This window comes from Schistocerca americana, chromosome 1 (genome assembly GCF_021461395.2).
Source record: "Schistocerca americana isolate TAMUIC-IGC-003095 chromosome 1, iqSchAmer2.1, whole genome shotgun sequence".
Classification (NCBI taxonomy): domain Eukaryota; kingdom Metazoa; phylum Arthropoda; class Insecta; order Orthoptera; family Acrididae; genus Schistocerca; species Schistocerca americana.
The window spans coordinates 594,009,616-594,025,044 of record NC_060119.1 but is presented as its reverse complement, the minus strand read 5'-3'; the positions used below and the strand labels follow the sequence as shown (position 1 = coordinate 594,025,044).

The window sequence follows — 15,429 nt, the reverse complement described above, 5'->3', positions numbered from 1 at the left end:
GACAATATAAAGGAGGCGGCAAGTATTGTGCTGTCACTAGCGAAGGTGTGACAGGAGAATGAATCGGTCAGGAGAGCACAGAGCTAATGTGGGCTAGTCATTGGAGGTCTCCTGGATAACAAATCTAACAGGGACATTTGAGTCCTAAATTTGTCCAAGTCAACAATTGGTGATACGACTGTCAAGCGGAAACGCGAAGGAACAGCCACAGATAAACCGAGACAAGGCAGACATTACGTACTTGCAGACAGTGAAGTACGGAGGAGGTGGTGTTACAGTATGGGGTGTTTTTCGTAATTATGGTGTGGTCGCCTTATTGTGCTTAAGGAAACGCTAAATACGCGAGGATATAAACAAATTTTACAGCATTTTGTACTGCGTACAGTACAGGAACGATTCGGAGATTATGATCGTTTCTGTCAGCACGACAATGCAGTCTGTCATAAAGCGGCATCTATCAGACAATGGTTTGTGGACAATAAATTCCGACCTGAACCCAATTAAATACTTCTGGGATGAGTTAGAACATAGACGTGGCTCCAGATTCCAGCGTCTGACGACACTACCCTCTGTGGTTTCGGCTCCAGAGGAAGAACAGGGTTCCCCTTCCTCTACAGGCATTCAGACACCTTATCGAAAACGTCTGCAACAAACTTAAAGCCGTCATCAGAGCGAAGGCTGGACGAACTCCCGTATTAATGTCCACTAGTCTGTGTCCGGATACTTTTGAACGGATAGTGTACTTGGCAACGTTGCCGATCTATCGTAGCTGATGTATCCAACAATGTGCAAAAGGATACAGTTGATGTGTATCTATGGCATTTAAACGGAAATTGCGGCATCGTTGTCTTTTCCTGATACCGGTGTGGATTTGCTTCGAAGAATTTCCCTAAAGTAGATACCTCTATCGTACAAGAAAAATCGGCAGAGTATTTCAAATTTTCATAGAGAAAGTTCAGGAATCAGAGCTGGGAACCAGCCAATAGTTGCAGTTAGTATTGTTAACAGCGGTGAAGAAGATCTGCTATGTACACCAAACGCCAAGAAATCCAAAATTTCTAATAGATCACCTACCGTCAGTATCTAATACGGAAAATACAACATATTGCATCCAGTAAGCATGTTTTGTTAGAATTTTATACTCCTATGACTTGCTAGACTGAAACATCAAGATGCAATGATATTTCATTTATGTGGGAAACCAATAAGCCCACCACCGGAATAGAGTTTTACGTGAAATGATGCGCAGTGTTTGAGATAGAAAATGACAGGTGTAGCTACTCAGTTGGAGAGAGGGAGCGTCCCTGTAACCAGACCAAATGGAACAGTCGGCATGTCGCGCCTCTGCAATGTGAACCCAATTTACGAACTGGCAGGATGGGCGTGACGGTAGTTGCCAGCGCCTTTAACCACGACTGCCCGGCACTTGCGACACTTTTCGAAGTCGTACAACCACTGGGCTTTATCACGAACCTCCATTTCATGGTCGCCTCGAGTGTCTAGATTCGGGGAAAATCATTCCTAGCGGAGTCATCTGTCACACATCATCTTGGTAACAGGGGGTCGCCGTTCACTATGATAGTTTGCAATAGTACCAAGATGGCAGGAATCACTAAGCCAGCAATACCAACCGGTGAACAACCATAACATGCAGGACCATCTCCTCGCTGTGGGTAAGGAAACCACAGTCCCGTGCGACTACCTGTGCTCACAACAAATAGCAGTGCATAGAGATCAGCATACGCGCACGAAAATATCCATCCATTTGTTTGCCTATATTTCCTCACAGGTGATCTGTATATACAACATGGGATGCCATAGAGTAAGATGTGCCTGTCTTGGAGCTAGATCCACGCCTCTCTGCGTCTTATGGACGAAGAACGTGCATATCGTGGGTTACACTTTGTTCCCCAACGCTTGGAGTCCATGTCATGATGCAGCATTGCCGTCATCAGCTCGGAAAGGACGATGCTAAGTATCAGGTATGTGCCTTCAGTTTAATGGTTCATTTTATGATTTCTCTGAATGTTGTTTGGCCTATGTTTTGAGCCTTCGCTAATCCCTGCGAACTCTGACACGTGATGAACAGAGGTATACATCTGGGATGGTGACTTTTGCCCACAGAGCGAGAAGGTGTTTCTGGATGATATGGCCAGTTTATCCTTCAGAACTGCCATACGAGTTTACTTTTATCCATATTTCGCAGCTTCAAGCGTGACTGTATTCAATACCCTGGAGGTATGAATTAAAAAAGACTTCAGTCACAACTTTTCGTGTTTTATTAAGTATACGGTGCGTTTCGGACCCTCTGAGTCCACCATCAGGTGTAATTTCTCTTCATACATGCCTTATTTTTTTCTCTTGAATGAGGTGAAATGAATTTTCCTGTCACAAAAAGGTGTGATGTTAGGTTATGAATTTCGCAAGGCAAAAGCAGAAAATACGTGCGAATTTTCGCACGATTTCGTACAGATTTTCCGCGTTTGACTTACGAGATTCATAACCTAACATCAGACCTTTTTGTGACAGGAATATTCATTTCATCTCATTCAAGAGAAAAATTAAAGCGTGTATTAAGAGAAATTATACCTGATGATGGACCCACAAGGTCCGAAATGTATCGCGTACTTAATAAAACACGAAAAGTTGTGACTGAAGGCGTTTTTTAATTCATACCTCCAGTGCCATACGAATGTCTGGAGAAGAGTTTATCAGACCTGCTAGGCCGTGAACAGGCCACAGGCAACTTCCACAGCGCATGGCCATCGCGACTGCTGGATTTCCCAGCACGTGGTTTCTTGTTATGGAAAGAAAGATACAGAGATTAGGAATCACCGCTCCACGAAAAAAATTCGAGATCGTTAGCGACTGATCACAAGTTACCTCGCCATTCGACCTGAGCAATTCAGACAAACTACTCTTGTCAGCTACGTCAGTGATAAGATATGCTTTCTTCCAACAAGGACATTATTTCAGGTCGGATGCAGGGGGTTTTGGAAGAACGGGATTAATGTTTGAATGTCTGTCATTTAAGATTCGGACCTCACATCAAATAACTTACAAGGTTCTTTCTTTCACAGAACGGATCTGTAAAAGAAAGGACCCGCATAACTAATGACCAACATGCTTAACATCGGTTTGCTGTCGAATTCTCGGATATGTTTTGAGTCTGAATAGAATAAATTTCCTTGAGGCAGAAAAGCTGCTGTCCATAAATAAGCACGGTATCAGGAAGCGTTGCTCGTGGGAAACTGGGCTTGCCCTTCTCTCGTATATCCTGCGAACCACTGATGAAGAGCCGGCCGGAGTGGCCGAGCGGTTCTAGGCGCTACAGTCTGGCACCGCGCGACCGCTGCGGTCGCAGGTTCGAATCCTGCCTCGGGCTTGGATGTGTGTGATGTACTTAGGTTAGTTAGGTTTAAGTAGTTCTAAGTTCTAGGGGACTGATGACCTCAGCAGTTAAGTCCCGTAGTGCTCAGAGCCATTTGAACCATTTGAACTGATGAAGACAAAAACAGGCAAATTCCATATTTCTAGATTTCTGGAATGCGTTCGACACGGTACACTCCTGCAGACTTAACGAAGGTAATAGCATACGGAATAAGTTACCAGATATATGACTGCCTCGAAGACGTCTTAAGCAAGAGCCCGGTACGTTGTCACAGGTGGCGAGTGTTCATCAAAGGCAAAGGGATCATCAAGCGCGCCCCAGGAAAGTGTGCTAAGGCCGCTCTGACGAACAGAGGAGCAGCAATCTGGGGCTGTTTCGTCGTGCTGCTGTGGAGTGCGGGAAGATATTGTCGCTGAGTGACGCTAGAAGGGCAAAAGACGAGTTAGACTCAATCTATAGTTCGTCTGATGAGTGGAAGCTTGCTCTAAATGTGGAAACATTTAAGCTAATGCAGATGAGTAGGAAAATATCTCGTAATTTTTCGAATTCAGCATTAGTATGGTGCTCCTTGACACAATCGCCTCGATTAAATATTTGGGTGTATCGTTGCAGAGCGGTATGAAGTGGGACGAGCATGTTAGGACGGTACCAACGAAGGCGAATGGTCGACCTCACTTGATTGTGAGAATTTTTGAGAAGTGTAGCTCATCTACGAAGGAGACAGCGTATAGGACACTAGTGCGATCCATTCTCGAGTGCTGCTTGGGTGTTTGGGACCCCCACAAGGACGGATTAAAGGAAGATATCGATGGTTCAAATGGCTCTGAGCACTATGGGTCTTAACATCTGATGTCATCAATCCCCTAGAACTAAGAACTACTTAAACCTAACTAACCTAAGGACATCACACACATCCATGCCCGAGGCAGGACTCGAACCTGCGACCGTAGCGGTCGGGCAGGTCCAGACTGAAGCGCCTAGAACCCCTCGGCCACAAGGCCGGCGATGACATCGAAGTAATTCAAAAGAGTACTGCTAGATTTGTTATTAGTAGGTTCGATCAACAAGTAAATATTATAGACATGCTTCGTGAACTCAAATGGGAATCCCTGGAGGGAAGACGACGTTGTCTTCTCGAGGCACTATTAAGAAAATTTAGGGAACTGATATTTGAGGCTGACTGCAGAATGATTATACTGCCACCAACGTACATTTCGCGTAAAAACCACAAAGATAAGAGAAATTAGGGCTCGTACAAAGTCGTTTTTCCCTCGTTCCATTTTCGAATGGAACAGGAAAGGAGGTATCTAATAGTGGTACAAGTTATTCTCCGCCATGCACCGTACGGTGATTTTCGGAATATGTAAGAAGATGTAGGGGTGGATCTGGGATCATGAGTAATTTATACTTAGTGTTGCTGAAGCTGTAAGTGAGGAAGTCCTTTGTGAAAGTATTTCTTTGGAGTCTAACCTAATATGAAAATGAATCATTGGTGATAAAAAATACAGACGAGAAGATAATAGAAACACTTTAAATTTAGTGGTAGTAAATCATGCTGAAAATTATACAGACAGAGTAAGAAATGAGGACATACATAATCGATTTGTGGAAAAAGGAGGTTTTTGTGACTTCTTGATATCGGATAGTATAGTTTGATAACACACATCCTGAGGCATCGTGGTGCAATTTGGTAACTGAGGGAAGTGTGGGAGTAAATAGCGTAGAGGTAAACCAAGGCTTCCAGGTTCTAATGGGAGTATGGTGCAATGGTTATGCACGTGTAAACAGACTTGTACAAGGTAGGCCTACAGTAGCACTGCGAAATGCGTCGAACCTGTCTTCGGGCTGATGTACGAAAGAATAACGACTGACGTACAGTGTTATGAAACAGTCAAGTAATTTATAATGAATCTGTCATAAACAGTTTCACAAAATGTTCTAAAAGACAATGCACAAAGAAATTTAAAAAAAATTAAAAAATGTTACACATCGACCAGTTAATTACAGCACAGCGCAGGCATGCAGCAGATTGTTGTTACGACGTGCCATCTCTGAGCTGCGAGAGGAGGCACATCCAGTGGAGTAGGAACAAGTAAGTTGTGCCGTGCAGGGGCGAGTTAGTCGCAAGGCATACAAGAAGCTCGGCGTGCAAAGCTGGTAGCGGCAGGAAGCTAGGCTGTGGGTGCGGGCGTGCGACATGCGGCGTGCTCGGCAGGTGCGGTGCTCACTCTTCCAGCGCGGGGCGGCGCCGGCGTGGTACTGGTCGCCGGAATTGGGGAGAGGCGCCGGCGCCGGCGCGGGGGCGGGCGTGCAAGGGCAGGCGTAGCGCGGGTAGTAGCAGTACGGGTAGTAGTGCAGCATCCGCGCGTAGCTCGGCACCTGCCCCACCACGGCCACCTGATCTGCAACACCACACACTCTGCTGCCACTGCTGCTCGGCAAGCCATCAGCTCTAGCGGGGGAGACGTGCGGTACAGTCGCGGAGAAGGTCATCCGAAACGAGTGGCCACCACAAGATGGTCATCTGTGCATCGTAGTGAAATTACGAGAGCATCAGTTCCTAACACGGTCAATCAACATTGCCTTCCTCGCAATTATAAGGAGATTTCAAAAAGTAATTTACACATTGTCATGGCAGGCAAAGTAACTTTTACTGAATGTCGCACTAGTACGCTACACTTTAAAGTGACACCGATGTATCATTTCACGATTCTTCAACAGAGTCGCCAAGTCTCTGGAAACAAAAATCGGAACGTTCTACCAATAGCTCGACTCCTCGACGATGTAAATCATCCCCTTCACCACGGAGTCATCGGAGAAAAGCTATGTGAACATCCACATCGTTGGAAAATCTCTCCCCCCCCCCCCCCCCCCCAAGATATTCTTTAACTTGCCGAAAAGAAGGAAAACGCTTGGTACAACATCTGAATTGCACGATGGATGTTCCCAGACCTCCTCTCAAAAACATTGACGCAAAAGCTTGTGGTCTGCGCGCAGTGTGAGATGTTGAGCTGTCGTGCAAGGGAACAAACTCTTTGCTAAATTTTCTACTTCACTCGTTGTTGTGGACTTTAGTCCAAAGACTGATTTGATGCAGCTCACCATGCTACTATGTCCTGTGCAAGACTCTTCACCTCCGAGTAACTACTGAAGCCTACATCCTTCTCAATCTGCTTGATGTACTCTTCTATTGGCTTAGCCCCCACACTTTCCTCCACTACTAAACTGGCGATCCCTTGATGCCTCAGAAAGTGTCCTACCAACCGATCCCTACCTCTAGTCACGTTGTGCTGTAAATTGCTCTTCTTCGCAGTTCTAATTATTACCTCCTCATTAGTTACGTGATCTACCCATGTATTCTTCAGCATTCTTCTGTAGCACCACTTTTCAAAAGCTTCTATTCTCTTCTTGTCTATACTGTTTATCGTCCATGTTTCACTCCCACACATGGCTACACTCCTTACAAATACTTTCAGAAAAGATTTCCTGATACTTAAATCGCTATTCGATTTTAACAAATTTCTCTTCTTCAGAAACGCTTTCCTTGCCATAGCCAGTCTACATTTTATATCCTCCCTACTTCAGCCTTAGTTCTTTTGCTTCCCAAACAGAGAAACTCATCTATTACTTTAAGTGTCTCATTTTCTAATCTAATTCCCTCACCATCACCTGATTTCATTCGACTACATTCCATTATCCTCGTATTGTTTTTGTTGATATCCATCTTATATCCTCCTTTCAAGATACTGTCTATTCCGTTCAACTGCTCTTCCAAGTCCTTTGCTGTCTCTGACTGAACTAAAATGTTGTCGGCAAACCCCAGAATTTTAATTCCTGCTCCAAAGTTTCTTTTGTTTGCTTTACTGTTTGCTCAATATACAGATGAGTAGCATTGGGGTTAGGCTACAACCCTGTCTCACTCCCTTCTCTACTAATGCTTCTCTTTCGTGCCCCTCTACTCTTATAACTGCCATCTGGTTTCTGTACAGATTGTAAATAGCCTTTCGGTCCTTGTATTTTATCCCTGCCACCTTTAGAGTTTGAAGGAGAGTTTTGTTGTCAACATTGTCAAAACCTTCCTCTAAGTCTACAAACGCTACAAACATAGTTCTGTCTTTCCTTAACCTGTATTTTACCTCATCCACCTTTAGAGATTGAAAGGGAGTATTCCCGTCAACGTTGTCAAAAGCTCTCTCAAAGTCTACAAATGCTACAAATATAGTTTTGCTTTTCCTTAACCTATCTTCTATGAGAAGTCGTAGGGTGAGTATTGGCTCGCGTGTTCCAACATTTCTCCGGAATCCAAACTGATCTTCTCCGAGGCCGGCTTCTACCAGTTTTTCCATTCTTCTATAAAGGATTCGTGTTAGTATTATATTCTTCTTGAAGTCTGGGGGTAATCGCCTGTTCATACATCTTGCTCACCAAATGGAAGAGTTTAGTCATGATTGACTCTCTCATGGCTATCAGTAGCTCTAACGGAATGTTGTCTACTCCTGGGGCCTTGTTTCGACTGAAGTCTTTCAGTGCTTTGTCAAATTCTTCACGTACTGTCATATCTCCCTTATCACCTTCATCAATGTCCCCTTTCATTTACTTAATATTCCCCTCAAGAACATCTCCCTTGTATAGACCTTCTACGTATTTCTTTCACCTTTCTGCTTTCCCTTTTTTGTTTAATACTGGTTTTCCATCAGGGTTCTTGATACTCATACAGGTGGTTCTCTTTTCTCCAAAGGTCTCTTTAATTTTCCTATAGGCAGCATCTTTCCCCTAGTAATATATGCTTCTACATCTTTATATTTGTCCTCTAGCCATTCCTGCTTAGCCATTTTGCACTTCCTGTAGATCTCATTTTTTAGACGTTTGTATTCCCTTTCGCCTGCTTCATTTACTGTGTTTTTATATTTTCTCCTTTTATCGATTAAATTCAATATCTCTTATGTTACCCAAGGATTTCTACTAGCCCTCGTCTTTTTACCTCCTGGATTCTCTGCTGCCTTCACTATTTCATCTCTCAAAGCTACCAATTCTTCTTCCTGCACTCCTTTCCCCCTTTTCTTGTCAATCGTTCCCCAATGCTCCCTCTGAAACTCTTTACAACCTCTGGTTCTTTCAGTTTATCCAGGTCCAACTCCTTAAAATTCTACCTTTTTGCAGCTTCTACAGTTTATAACCAATAAATTGTGGTCATAGTCCCCATATGGCCCTGGAAATGTCTTACAGTTTAAAATCACTCCGTCTTCAGGCCACGAGTGGCCTACCGGGACCATCCGACAGCCGTGTCATCCTCAGTGGAGGATGCGGATAGGAGGGGCGTGGGGTCAGCACACTGCTCTCCCGGCCGTTGTGATGGTATTCTTGACCGAAGCCGCTACTATTCGGTCGAGTAGCTCCTCAATTGGCATCACGAGGCTGAGTGCACCCCGAAAAATGGCAACAGCGCATGGTGGCCTAGATGGTCACCCATCCAAGTGCCGACCACGCCCGACAGCGCTTAATTTCGATGATCTCACGCGAACCGGTGTAGCCACTGCGGCAACAGTTTAAAATCATGTTTCTAAATCTCTGTCTTACCATTATACAACTAGTCTGAAACCGTCCAGTGTCTCCATGTCTAATCCATGAATACAACCTTTTCTCATGATTCTTAAATCAATTCTTAAATTCTACCAGGCGGCTTCCTCTTTCATTCCTTTTCCACAGTCCATATTCACCTTCTACTTTTCCTTTTCTTTCTTTTCTTCTCATTCCCGAAGTATTGTCCACAAGAATCGTACAGACTGGCGTAATTCAGCTGTAGAGTGCATTTCCAGTTGTCGCGACATTTCGCTCGCGCCTTACGACGCCAACTGTTGTCAGTACCAGAGCGGAACCGTTTCTGCATGTAACCCAGAACACATACTCTCTTCTGACATTGCGCCACTCTTGTTGCGCAATTGTCTTCACGTGTGACGCTACGTGTAACTTATCTTCTGAAGTCCCTACGTGCATCTCACGAAAGTTGCAACGAAAATGATGATCAGAGAGATTCGAGCTCATACAATGTTTTACCAAAAGTCTTTCTTCACGCACACTGTTTTCCCCACACAATACAATGGTATGCGAAGTACAAGCGTATCTCTAGTACGGTGGCCTGACACCAAACATATGCTTAGTCACTAGCCGTGTCACAAGCAGCAGAAATTTTCGGCATGTGCGTCTTCCACCTGGAATCTCAGTGATTTGAGTAGAACTGTCCTCAGTGATGAGTCCCGCTTCGAACCGAGCGCCGTGAGCAGCGAAGACGTGCCTGGAGACGCCTCAGAGGGTGGTGGGATACCAACCTGACTGTTGCCCGCCATACGGCCCGACAATAAGAGATGCTGGTCTGGGGTGCCACTAAATTTTATGGCAGGACCTCTTTGGTTGTCATCCGCGATACCTTTACAGGAAAGCGATGTTCTACGCACCGTTTTGTTGCTCTTCATGGCGAGCCACCCCAGGCTAATATTTCAGCAGTATAATGCCCGTCTGCATGCGGCGACATTTTTTTCCGCTTTTTTTCGTGCTTGCCAAACCCTACGTTGGCCAGACAGATCTCTCCCTAACCGAGCAAGTTCGCAGCGTTATGGGCAGGGCCCTCCAACCAGCTCGGTATTTTCACGACGTAACTTACCAGTTTCACAAAGTTTGGCACAATATCGCCCAGTAAAGCATCCAAAATCTCTATCGATGCCAAGCCGAGTAACTGCATGCATAAGGCCAGAAGTGGACCAACGCATTAATGACTTGATCTATAAATGAAACTCTTGCTCTTGAATAAACCGTCAAACTTTTCTGAAACTGCAATCATTTGTTTGTCTGTACATATACATCACATTTAGCGATATCCGTCCCATTCGGATAGTTGCTTCGGGATGAGTTTTTTTCTGTCTTAAGAGTGCATATTACCGGTAAAGGGCTAACGACTATCCCCACGTGACACGTATGCCGCGACTCCTAGGGCTTCCGTCTAGAGAAGACGGAAATGTAAGCCGTACCAATAAGGTCTTCACCGATTTCTGATTCTGTTTCCAGACCGCTAGAGCGACGGAAAATAGAATATACGTAGATGATTTCTATGGAGACTGCAACCAAGCGCGTATTATGCTGATACGATGGATGTACGAATCCAAGTCGTCACTCATTGAGAGTTTTTCTGCTATGACTGCGTAGTTTGTACCACTATATTATTCTGCTCTAATTTATGATACTTGTTATTTCTTGTTCTCACAAGTGGAGAAACGACAGTGCGATCACTGATTTACTTCAAACGTTCTACACCTTTACTATGTCGTTACAACAGTGTGCAAGTAGTAAGGCACAAATAGTAAGGCGCCAGTTCCGAGAAAATCGCAAGAGAACTTTTACGCGCCTATTATGCAACTGATGTATCTCTGGGTAAGTGCCGGAAGTTAGAGTTCATGGTGGTCAAGTGGTTAGCGTTCGCTCTTCGCAAGACGAACGTGTATGAAACGACAGTGACACCCGCTGAAACCTCCATTTTTGTTCTTCAAGTATAAACTCTGTGATATTCAAAAAATTTGCCCTTACACTATTCGTTCTTCGAATCCTGCCTCGGGCATGGATGTGTGTGATGTCCTTAGGTTAGTTAGGTTTAAGTAGTTCTAAGTTCTAGGGGACTGATGACCACAGATGTTAAGTCCCATAGTGCTCAGAGCCATTTGAACCATTTTTGAACTATTCGTTCTTCAACTTTGGCAACGTCTCACCGCTACGCTGGTTAACTGCGAAATGGGGCCTGCCTCTGTGTCTACAGCTCGAACCGTCGAGGTGCAAAGTAGTTTCAGGTACCTCGCCAAATTGCACGTTTGAGCGATTTCGCAAATTACGACAGGCACAGATTTTCAGCAAAACTCTATGCGTATCTTCATTTACTTGTCGATGGATATAAATATGTTTCTTGCAATAATTAAATTTAATTAATAACACAGAGCAGTCAAATAACCTGAAATTCACTAAAAGTTCGTTCAAAGGCATGTTCTTTTTTTTTTTTTAAATTATACTACCTCTCAAATGTCAGCTAAATTATATGACCAGTAATAAAAAATACGATTTAAAAATTAAATTTGAGCAGTAGTCGAACCGTCGCCTCATACATATTCGTTTTACGTGGCTAGAACATTAACCGCTTGATTACGACGAACTTCAACGTCCGGCACAAACGCACACTTACACCAGTTACATAACAGACGCGTAAAACTTCTCATGCAATTTTCTCGGAACTGACAGAGTAGTGCACCTCACTATTTGCGCACTATGTTGTTGTAATGGCCTACTAAAAGTGTACAAAGTTTGGCGTAAATCTGTGATGTCAATATCGCGGCCTCCCCTTGTCAGTTGCCGTAGATCAGCAACACCATCACTAAAACTGACTCACATCGTCTCTCAAAATATCGTACTGCCTCTGACTTGTCTCTAATGTAAATGCATCACAGTAGCCGGCGGTTGCTGGTTATAGGTAGCTGTACATTGCAGTGATCTCCCCAATGGTCCTGCGAATGCGACGTCTCTGATGTTTGACATCACAGTTGATCGTTAACACAGCTTAAGCCTACATGTAATTCGTGTGAAATCCGACGGAATGCTGGAACTTTTGGACCACTACATCCATGCTCTGTTTAGTGTCGGGCGTCTTCATTCACTAAATCTGACACAAAACAGGCCCAGTTCATGACGTCATCTTATCATCTGTTGTGCAGCTGAAATTAGCGATGTGTGTTCACCTCATAGGTTCCTCGAGTTATAGTTTTAAAAGAATAATCAATACGGGGTTCCCACTTTGAGCCGAACGCTCATAGATGTGGAACTGGTATTGTTTGTTGTTATTATATTTTATGTAGATTAAGAAATATGCATGACTTTCCAAATATTACACATATATACATGTATGCGAAAGATTTTGTGATGAGATCAGGAAGATTCGTGCTACCAGTCTGTCGATGAGAGAATGAATAGAAGTATTGTTATTAACAGATAAAACAAGTATGTGGAGAACTGAACAGTCACCGCTATTACATTAGACTCAAATTTCGGAATACGAGGTTTAGATTTCATAAACTGATTTTCTGTGTCATGTTTGCATGCTCAACTTGAATTCATTCTGGTAGCCCAATAGGTTTCCAGAGCGTTTAATTGTTCTACACGAATAGCGTTCGTTAAACCAACTTCTCAGGCTTCATCAGCATGATAAAGTGAGGGTATCAATACCATTCTATCATTTTGAATAAATAGAGGGCATGATTTTCCATGGACGTGAATGGAACTGGAGGATGAAGGGGGCACTGTGCATGAAGGAGCTTAAAAATTTTATTCATCATGCCAATGAATGCGTGTGAAATTCATTTTGTAACAACCATCCAGATCACTTGCCTTTTCAAAAAGTACGATGTGAGTACTGATGGAACATTGTTGCACTCCGAGGCTTTGGAGACTTTAAATGGCTAAAAATTTACTATTGAGTCTAGATATATTTTTAATCTTGAACACAGAATTAGCGTATGTTTCGTTCTCAGCTGTTTCTGTCTGTTAGACCCTATGCCACTAAAAGCGGGAGTGGATATAGAGATTTACAAATATGCCAACTATGCGGGATACAGGGATGTTGTAAAGCCGTTCTGTTTTGCTAATTCATTAAATATAACAGCATTTATACATCTCTTCCCATCTAATAAACATAAAAGTTGCTTCTCATCGACTAAGTAACGAAAACGAGTGAGTTCATGAGTAGTTCAGTACTATTACTTAACCTTCATTCCACACAAAATCATTTCGTTCACATTAAACAACATTTTAAAACCCTAAAAACCCAACCACGATTCAAATACAATAGATTTTTCACAAGCATTGAAAAGCGATTGTTGTTTAAAGTCAGAAGCCGAAATCATGTTTCCAGAATCGATACTGGAGTGTTTACATGACCCACCAGAAGCGGCATTAGGAAATCAATTTACGGAAAACTAGGTTTATGAGCCCATGAAAATGTAGTGACTTATGAAGATCTGGAAGTCGTAGGATCAATAAGCAATGATTACAGGATATCTATGCAACACGTGCATCAGTTAAGTTGAAGCATAATACAAAATGTCAAATTATGAATTGCATTGATGAGAGAAGTAATGGGAAGAAGCAGCGCGACTTGCTCTGCTCTGCCAAATAAGGGTCATCGTCCAGCGAGAGCGCCCCTGGCAGCCCGGCAGCCCGCGCAGCACTTGACGGCTGTTTTAAGTGGCGTCCCGTTATAAGCGCTCTCGGGGCACTAGAATAGCTGCTTCCAGCAGTCCAGCCACACGCTCAAATGACCTCCAGAGGTCGAAGTAAACGCTGATACAGCTCCAGAGAGGTTCACTCTCAGCACCGCAGGATCGTACCAAATAGATATCTGAGCTCTTACAAGAACATCATACAGCTTCGGTATCTCCTTGGTGTAATTCACGAAGGGAGCTACTCCGCATGATTCAGACTGCTTAGGATTAAAGACTCGAACTCGCGTTTTGCCTAGCTAAGTTAAATTTGTACCGGTTGTATGATCTAAATCTACATTACACTTTGCAAGCCTCCTTACGTCTTTACATGTATGGCGGAAAGTACTTCAGATGCACTATATCCCTCGCTAAATAGGCTTTTCCATCAACCTCCTATATTCCGCAAGACAGCTACCAGTGTGTAAAGGAGTTTATTTCTTCTACCACCTTCTCTACCTGTTCCATTCACGAACGGTAGGTGGAAATAAATGAATGTCGATAAACCTCTGTACGAACTCCAGTTTTCCATAGTGATCGTTTCGTGAGACTTCTGTGGAGGAAATAATATTTTACACGACTCTTCCACGAACATATTCCCTGTGAATTTCAACAGTAAAACTCCCTATAATGCACAACGCCTTTCTTGCAGCGTCTACTTTTCTCGAGCATCTCCAAAATGCTCTCATGTCGACGACGATCCTGTGACGAAACGACTCCCTCTTCATTGGATTTTCTCCATCTCTTCTATTAATTCAACCTTGTATGGGTCCAAGAATGATGAACAATATCAATCTGAATAAGTGTTTTGTAATCCACACCTCTCGTGGATGATTTGCCCTACCTTAAAATACTCCCGTATCAATCTCAGCCCGCCACCTACTTCTACAATTTGTTTTACTTTGACATTTCACATTAGGTTCTTCCTGATGGTTACTCTCAGATATAGAAGGGTAGTTTTTCCAGTAATTTTACGTCAATAATGTAACGAAAACTAATGAATTGCTTCGCCTATTTATTCTCAGTGCGTTACATCTATTTATGTACAGCGTCAACTGCCAGGTCCTCGAGCAATCTCCTTTCCTCTCCTGATTTTTCTGAATTTCGCTGCCAACTTCTGGCGTTCCTACCTTCCCATACACGAATACCTAGGTTGCGAAGAGCCTCATGGGGCTTCAGAAGTCATCCACTAGACCGTTTATATACAAGCTGATTAACTATTGCCACCAAGAATAAATCTGAAAGTATGATAGGAGCTGCAAAGTTTGTGGGACAAAAGTTGCATGGGACAAAAGTTGCATGGGACAACGAGGGCCATAATATGACGCTGGTTTTCCGTTGCTAGGTGGGGTCGCTTCAGAGATATGAAGGTCAATTTTTTTTTTAATAGGATGCTGTAGTTTGGTACTTATTTTTATTTTCTGATAGCGGCTATCGAGACGAATCCAGTGATGTGTAACAGTAAGGTCTTTGAAGGTCAATGGAGGTCGGAAAGGTGGCATGAACGTCCATTTACAGAAGGTGTTCGAAGTGATGACCATTGGGATCAATGCAGTGCTGCAATCTTCTTATCATGGATTGAGTGGTATTTCTTATTACATCGGCACTTATCGAAGCACATGCTCTGACAATTCTCTCTCGCATATCTTCAGGTGTAGTTCGAACGTCTTTATAAACAATGCCTTTCACGAATCCCCGCAAGTAAAAATCCAGAGCCCTCAAGTCTGGCGAACGAGACTGCCACGACACAATTCC

General features: G+C 43.5%; 1 protein-coding gene across 1 annotated transcript in view; it reads right to left on the bottom strand.

Moving 5' to 3' along the window:
• Positions 1–15,429, bottom strand: part of LOC124580219 — a 77,919-nt gene that overhangs the window by 15,808 nt on the left and 46,682 nt on the right. The window contains exon 6 of the mRNA XM_047131258.1: positions 5,620–5,793. Coding sequence (XP_046987214.1) covers positions 5,620–5,793 — 174 coding nt within the window. The remainder of the gene's footprint in view (positions 1–5,619; positions 5,794–15,429) is intronic.